Below are 8,535 nucleotides of genomic sequence, written 5' to 3'. Positions count from 1 at the left end.
ACTAGCGTCATTAGATTGTGACTCTTGTGATCCTTCACACGTCTACCATATGTATCAAATAACTGAAAAAAGAAGCACAAAAATGATAAAGCTTCCAAATTGCCTCAAATGTGACCTTCTATATCAAGAAAAATGTGAGTTGTCTAGTCCTTATTTGTGTTTCAACACGTCCACTCTTTATCTTTCTTTTACCGCTTTTCGACTATCAAGTATAAAAGGCTTTTGAAATTTGAAAGAAGAATCAATTTCGATTTATATTTCTAAATTCTAATTTTTGAAAATTTTTTTGGAGTAACCAGGATATGTTAATGTGTGTTCTAACAGAGGGTACCGAGTGATTAGAAGCACATCAACATTTAAAAAAAAATCAGTTGTTTTAATAGATCGATATAATACTCAAGTTATAGATGTATATACACGCTACATATACATGTAATTAAATAAATAAAAGATAGGAATAGTCTTTGTGATAAAACTGAAAAGTTGGGTAATAAGTCAAAATAAATCTTATGATATTTATATAAAATTGATTATGGTTAAAACATGATTTTTTTTCCATTATATCATTATTAATTCACATTCAAACAAATAGTTTAAAAAAAGTGCAATAAAATAGATTCACCCATTATATTGCTTTCAATGGTGGCAACAAAGATGGTGTCCACGGCGAATATAATAGACAATGATGGTGGTCATGACGATAAATTTGTTGTTATTGGCTAAGTTGGTGAAAGTTAAGTGTCTCTTTAGTATGGGACAATAAAATGAATAATGGAATGGTATGGACGTGGTAATGGAATGGACAAATAAATGAAATAAATCATTACATTTCATTGTCATGTTTGGTTATCATGTAGGAATGAAATGATAATTATAGAAATTAATATATAATATGAATATTCATAATAACTAGTTTTTAAAACCCGCGTGTTATAACGAGATTATTTAATCGAATAAAAATAATCGTAAAAACGTTGAATTACGCATGCGCGTTTTAAAATGTTAACTCACTAAATTTAAATATAATAATAATTCTAATATAATAATAGTTATATTATAATATACAAAACAATAATAATAATAATATATACTATAATAATATGGACAATATAACAATAATTATAATATAATAATAATTAGAAGGAGTTTCAATTTTTAAGAAATAACCCATTTTATTATCACATAACAACCAAACATGTTTTAATTCAATTCATTGGAATAATTCATTCAATTCCACCATTTATTTTCTCATACCAAACACTATCTTACATCGATGGTGGAGGTTGTGGCATTGCTAATCGTGACGGTGGTGAACCGGTGGTAATTAGTGGTTCTATATTCAGAAACATTTTGCTTTCTCATTTTACAATATGGTGGTAAAAGTGTTGTGTGTCCACATTCAAACTGATGGATGTGGTGAATAGGACCACAATATGGCTTTTGATAAAGTATGGGGAATTTTGAGGATGCATTCCTATTGTTATGTACATATTAGGATTGTATTTTCTACAAGGGAATGGAGGCCTAATTAACAGTCATTACCTATAACTATCAAGCTTTCTTCACATTAGATTTTTGAATCACAACGTTAATGAATATATCTTTAGTAAGATGTAAATAACAAGTTAACCATTCATTGCATGGTTTTTTGTCACGCCAAATTTAATGTTTACAACACCTTAGCTACACCTTAATTATTAATTTTGTTTTGAATAAGATTCTAATTTCAATAACTAATCGCTTGGCGAGTCACGCTAGTTTATTTAATCTTCTGATCATTGTTAAATTCTATAAGCATTACTTGATGTTGTGTGTATACACAACTAGTTAAGCATGCCCCTTTGTTTCACATCTCAAGCAATTATTCTTAATTAATACACATTTTTTAGACATTTTGTATAGTAACATTCATATTCGAATTTTAAGTTGTAACATACATAATATCCTCTTGTTAAGAGTTCTCATACGCTTTTTCTTATTTTTACAGACTTTATGTAGCCCATTACTAAATTCTTTGATATCAACCTATTCTAATAAAGTAAAATAAATGTGGACACTTGTCATGTTTTGGTTAATTCTTATAATTTTTTCCCTCTAAAACTAATATATCCTAATATATGTAATAAATTAATAATTATTCACTTTCTTTTTACACTATATTTATATAATATCTATATATTTTTATAAATATAATTATTAACATATTATTTTACTATATATTCAAAATACTTGGTGAATTCCAAAAATCAACAGCAAATCATATTTCTTAAATGAAAATTGTTTCGGGTTTTTTGTGGAACTTAAATTTAATTTTATGGGTCAAAAGTTGGTAAATAGATTGTTTGGTACAAGTTAACTACATTTTGATCAAAATTTGTTATGGTCAAAAATGAAAATTTTGAGTATTTTTAAAAATTTGAGAATGCAAAATAGATTTATCGTCAAATTTGTTATGGGTTCAAAGTGTTGACTTTAAAATGTTAAAAGTATGAAAGTTAAAATTTTAAACATGATTCGGGTTTTAAATTTATTTTTAAAGGCATTTTTTGAAATAATCAAAAGGTTCGGGATTTGACAAACTGACTATTTTTCCCTCAACTATTAAAATTTAAGAAAACATTGCGAGCACTTTCGACATGCCACCCCCATGCCTATCAATGCTTAACTTCTATTAAATTTGAAATATTTATGTCAACATTAATTTTTCTTTCATTGGTGATCAGAACATCATATGGGACGCATGACATGCAAAACTATGCTCAAATGAAATAAAATATTCACAAAATTGAATGGGTTAACATGTTGTTTTTTATTTTGTCACTATGACAAAGTCGAGAAGCCCTCTGAAACTTATCAAAATATTTTTCATGGTGTAACTCAGAAAAACATAGTTCTTGAAGAACATCCATTGTTACAATTTAATGTTCTGCTTTCCTTTGATGGGTGGTAAATTGATAAATGTATCAATAAGGTAACGCTCCTTTTGTATTTAGGCTGAAGGGTTATCGTATGAGGAGTCTTATTTCCGAAATTAGTTCATAACCAAAATTCTTTCATACATATATGACACCGAAAATGAATTTTTCAATAAAAAGAAGCGTTCTCGGGTACGTTTTTGCACGGACATTTTTTTATTTAGTTCATCTAAAAAAATCATATTGTGATATAAATAAAATCAATTTATGTACACATTGTATAGATACAAACATAGATGTAATACATTTTTTTTCATATACGCTATGTAATTATTTGTTTTACTTATAATTTTATAATTTGAATTATCCCGTGTGTGACACAGGCTCTAAAACTAGTGTACATAATGTATTAATATATATCTCATTTTGCTCGATCATCATACTTGATGTACTTACAACGGTCATCAAAATTTACTAAGTTGAACAAAGCTCATGAAACACAACCATGTAGTTACTATTAGTTGAAATAATTAGTTTTAGTTCAATACCACTCATATGCTGCATGTTACCGACGGATATTTTTCGAGCGATAACCATCGATGCGCTTTATTTACAAATCACCAACAACTTTAAATAAGATTTTAAGGTTGTCCAAAGTAGTCTCTTCCGACGAATTAGCGACAAATTTTCAATAGTCCATTTATCTCCGGGTTTAAATGTTATCTACGGTTTCCAGAGTGAAAATCCGTTGTATTTATTATAAATTTAAAAAATAGTTTTTAATATTTAAAATTTCAAAAATTTAGTTTTGTTATAAGTTTTGAAAATTAAAAATCATGAAGTTTTGTTATCGTCTCGTGCCGTCAAAACTCAAACGACTGAAATTAATATTGAGCGGTAATCAAATCATACATCCTATCTTCAGAAGGTTACCGACAAAGATTCGTCAGTGATGAGCCCTCACCGGTCAACATTTGAAAAGGCTGGGCGGAAATTTTAATGAGAAATTTTAATGAAAGTCGTATCTGTATAAAAAGCCGACTGATTACCAACGGAAAGGTGTTTGACACATTGTAACCTCAAAAAACGATGTAATTACACAGTTCGTGGTTGTCAATAATCCATTGGTGATTGTTGGTTTGACCGCGTGCAAGGTTTCCATCAGTACTTAATTACAAACAAATTTACCGACTTATTTATCTAATTATTATTAATTTTCATTTTCTCATGATCAAAGGTACTTACCGATTGACAACATCATTATATTAACATCGATCCTTAGATGATACTTTGTGTATGGTAAGTGTACATTCATTTACTTTTGTCATTAGTGGCTAATAAACAAGACTAACACTTAAGATGAAGTAAACATTAAATTTGGTTTGACAAAAATACAGCATTAATTGATTGATAACTTATTATTTACATCTTACCAAATATGATCCCATTAGTGTTTTGCTACAAAAATCTAATATGTAGAAAACATGATAGTTATGGGTATTATAATAAAGACTAGTTAGGCCCCCACTCCCTTTCCAAATTTCAACCCTAACAATAGTAATACACCTTCAAAATTCCCCATACTTGATCAAAAGCCATCTTGTGGTCCTTTTCACTAAATCTATCAGTTTGAACTTGGACCCCAACACTTTTACCACCATATAGTTTAAAATGAGAAAACAAAAACTTTCCAAATATAGAAACCCTAACTCAAAAGTAGGAAAACCTAATTATTGTATCAAGGCCAACCAATCAACAACTTTATGTACCATGCATCTATCTTTTCCTATTTTCCTTTGTCCTATAGTTTGGCATGTCTTTATATTAAACCTTGTTTTAAAACAACTCATTCTCACATGGTTGATGAATTTACATTAGAGACTTTCAATATCAAGATCAACTCATATATACAATATGAACACTGAATCTAGTTCTAATCTTCATGGGTTTTTACCTATATCGGTTGACAATTTCTCCCATGGTACTGATACCATTCAGGAGAGTTTTCATTTCATTGGTGATCATCAGTCTTGTTCGGTTTATGATACTACGAACCATTTTCCTACAATGGTAGACATGTTTGGAGTTCCAAGCGATGGCATGGTACCACCGGTCGAAAGCTTCATGAATTCAGATCAACCGGTGTTTCGTCCTGAGTTTCTTGGAGAAACTAAGGTAATCTATATAGTCAGAGGCGGAACCAGGGGATGGTCAAGAGGGTCTGCTGACCCTCAAATCATCGGAACTTGTTCCTTTTCTTATATATAAAAACTATTTCTTATGAAAAATATGAGTTGGACCCTTTAGTTATAATCAAAAGATAATATAATCTTATGATGATGACCCTCCGATCGACTAAAAGTTCTGGTTCCTTCACTCTATATAGTGATGTTAAGTTTATCTTTCTTGGTACAAAAGTTGATCTTGATTTTTGTGGGATATTAATATTAACTTGGTACATCTAGGGCCATGGTGGTAGAAAGAGAAAGAGAAATGATGAATCCCATGTAGAGAAACCAAGAGAAGTTGTTCATGTGAGAGCAAAGAGAGGTGAAGCAACTGATAGTCACAGTTTGGCTGAAAGGGTTTGTTAATTTCATATCTTGCTTATATTTATTTTTTTCTGAAACTTTAAAATCTTTGAGCTAGTTTTATGCTTTGAATTCGATATTAATTTCATATCGTGCTTATCTCTCTTTTTTGTTAGACAAGAAGAGAAAAAATAAACGAAAAATTACGAAGCTTGCAAGATCTTGTTCCAGGATGCTACAAGGTATAAAGTTATGAGTTAATCTTATATAGGGTTTCTGACTTTCTGTTTTTTCTTAGCCTTAACTTTTGTTAATTATTCTTTATATATTGTTTCTGTTCTTGTTATCTTTAAACATATCAATCTACAAAGATATGATAGCATCTTTTAAATTTTTTAAGATTCATAATATATGATTGTTTTACACTTTTACTCCATTTAATATTGGTCTGGATTCTTGTTAATTGTAGACTATGGGAATGTCAGTGATGTTGGATGTAATAATCAACTATGTTCGATCGTTGCAAAATCAAATTGAGGTAATTTAATTCGTGCTGTTACTTATCAAATTAAACAATCAAAATTAAAGATTGAGAAAATATTTTGAAAGATTAATAAGTTATTTTTCTCTTGTTTTGTACTGTTTTTAGTTTCTGTCCATGAAGCTTTCTGCAGCCAGCATGTTCTACGATTTCAACCCCACTGAAATGGATGATATGGGCACTATGAAGGTAATATTTCATAACTTGGTTTATATTAATCATTTAGATGTAAACAAGCCCGAGCTCGAGCTCGAGCTCTTTCGCTATAGCACAAGCTCGGCTTGTATGTTGTTTTTTCAAGCTTGGACTCAACTCGTTTATTATTTACTAACTAATTTATATATGTTTTTAATTATTTTATATACTTTGAGAAATACCTTAAACAAGACAAAGCCCAGCTCGAACTTGACTATGTAGTGTAAGATTAATACATAGAATTCCAAAAAAGGTAAAACTTAAACATACACAAAGCTCGACGAGCTTAAACGAGCTTCTGATAAAAGGCTTGAGTTTGGGCTCGAATAACTAATTAACAAGCTTTAATTTGACTAGAAAAAGCTCGGCTCATTTTGAGCTTTTTATAAATGCAAGCTTTTGCCACTCATAAGTTGCTCACGAACGGCTCGGATTGCTTACACCTATGTATTATTAATTTTCATCATTGGTCCAAATTCTTGCCTTACAATTGGAGAATCATGGCTAAGTTATAACTATTTTCTTCTATATATATATATATTGTTTACAATATTTATAAACAATAAAAGCTAGTAAATTTGTAGCAAAAAAGGCTTTTTAAGAGCATAAAAAGGCCGCCACATCAGCCCCGTCCGGGCTTTGCCTCTCTCATTACTAAACACGGCTCAAAAAACACTCCCTCTTAAATAATCTCTTTTCGGACATTTTTAAGCAAACCGCCACGTTTATAATTAATCGGTCTTTTAACATTTGTAAATTAATATTACTATGCATGGGATGAAAACTGATGTTGCAGGGAACAAATGGACATGAAGCACAGATGATGGCTGGAGAAGGGTATGGAGACTACTTTCCTCGATTTCAATCAACTCCATGAAATAATAATTAACTTTATATATAACTTTACACTTAAATCATATATATGTTACAAGACTTTTCAAGGTATTTTGTTCATCTATTTAATGTTCTTGTTATTTGACTTTTAAACGATGTATTTAAGTGTGGTTTATAATGTGTTGCTTTTGGCAATATATATGTAATTTACAACTAAATAAAATAAATTTAATACAAGCATAAACAGAAAAGTAAAAAAGCATTTACTTATTATTCATGTTCTTTGTGTTAAGAAATCGAAAAACCATAAATTCGCTATTGCTCTACCGGAGAAAACGTATCTACTAATATCGTATTATAATTATAATTGTTACATTGCATATGATATAACTATATTCGCTTGAAATCCAACTTTGAACCGCAAACCAACATATCGAGAACCTCAGTCATGAAGCCAGATAACTTTTCCACGGGTGTGTAGGAAATTTACGGTACTGTATATGTTGTTTCTCGATTTCAGATTTTCTGGTCCAACCGGGGTTGGTCTTGACAAAAATAAAAATATAAATCAAAATCCATATATGATTAAATGCATTATTAGTGGTAATTAGAAAATGCATTTTTTAAACCAAATGACATTTCTTTCTTTGCTCATAGGTTTGTAACCTTGAACCCTTGTAAGTGTTTGAGATTTAGCTGTTCTTGGTACAAAATTCTTGAACTATTTTAAGTTTATGTGATTTTTCTTCATACAATTTTTTTTAGATCATCTTAAAACAAATCACATTCGACCTCTATATATTTTGAACACTTTACCATGTTCTTAATACCGGCTCGCTATAATCACCTCTTAAGACTATAATGTATTATCCCATGATACTTCTTAGAACTCCTAACTTATCACTTTCCAAATTGTTCAGGATACTAAGTGAAAATTAATTGCTTTTCTTTCTTGTTATTCTCTTATTCTTTTACACACTTTTAACGAAAAATGTGAGTTTGTGAGAACAAGTGAGATTAGATTCTTTAAACTATTAAAAAAAATCCTGTCACAGGGTTAAATGACCTGTTTTCTTCACTTAAAATTATGTTAAGAGTGATCTATCTTTGTCCTCTTATGTCTTGTTGAGGCATAAATAAAAAAAATCCTGACCAGAAAACTTTAGTTAATACGTCATGTCAACGTGGCAACAATCCATTAACTAGCTAACCAACCATTTATTATATATGCTATGGGGGTCTAGCTAGAGAATAAATAGAAAGGAGAAAAAAAACAAAACGGAAAAAACTTTGAGTGGTGCATTTGGAGGTGGTCCCTGCTTTATTTGTGATTCAGGGCGTGAACGTGCTTAAAAAAAAAAAGGTAGTGTTTGGGGTGTTAACATGCCGATGTGGCATGAAAACACCAACGCACAATCAAAGCGTGTTCCAATTATTAGGTTATTAGTTTTAGTGTCCGTGTCATACACGTGATAATTCAAATTATAAAATTACAAGTAAAACAAATAATTACACAACG

The 8,535-nt window shown here is 30.1% G+C and overlaps 1 protein-coding gene across 1 annotated transcript; it reads left to right on the top strand.

The window, feature by feature from the left end:
- The first annotated feature begins 4,380 nt into the window (after window positions 1-4,380).
- Window positions 4,381-7,059, top strand: LOC143553492 (transcription factor bHLH75-like). The gene is made up of 6 exons (XM_077043483.1): window positions 4,381-5,090; window positions 5,381-5,500; window positions 5,623-5,688; window positions 5,916-5,984; window positions 6,096-6,176; window positions 6,979-7,059. Exons 1-6 carry the CDS (start codon window positions 4,830-4,832, stop codon window positions 7,057-7,059), a joined length of 678 nt encoding a protein of 225 aa, XP_076899598.1. The 5' UTR covers window positions 4,381-4,829.
- The last annotated feature ends 1,476 nt before the right edge of the window (window positions 7,060-8,535 follow it).

The sequence above is a fragment of the Bidens hawaiensis genome, unplaced genomic scaffold (assembly GCF_021521415.1).
Source record: "Bidens hawaiensis isolate Kalapana, Puna unplaced genomic scaffold, B.hawaiensis_p1.1 tig00017249_1, whole genome shotgun sequence".
Lineage (NCBI taxonomy): Eukaryota > Viridiplantae > Streptophyta > Magnoliopsida > Asterales > Asteraceae > Bidens > Bidens hawaiensis.
Note: the sequence above shows the minus strand (reverse complement) of the source record. Positions and strands in the feature narration are given on the sequence as shown.

Coding starts and splice junctions, on each gene's coding strand:
- LOC143553492 (XM_077043483.1), top strand. CDS start 4,830: ATGAACACTGAATCTAGTTCTAATCTTCATGGGTTTTTACCTATATCG. Junction 5,501..5,622: donor GTCACAGTTTGGCTGAAAGG/GTTTGTTAATTT, acceptor CTTTTTTGTTAG/ACAAGAAGAGAAAAAATAAA. Junction 5,985..6,095: donor CGTTGCAAAATCAAATTGAG/GTAATTTAATTC, acceptor TACTGTTTTTAG/TTTCTGTCCATGAAGCTTTC.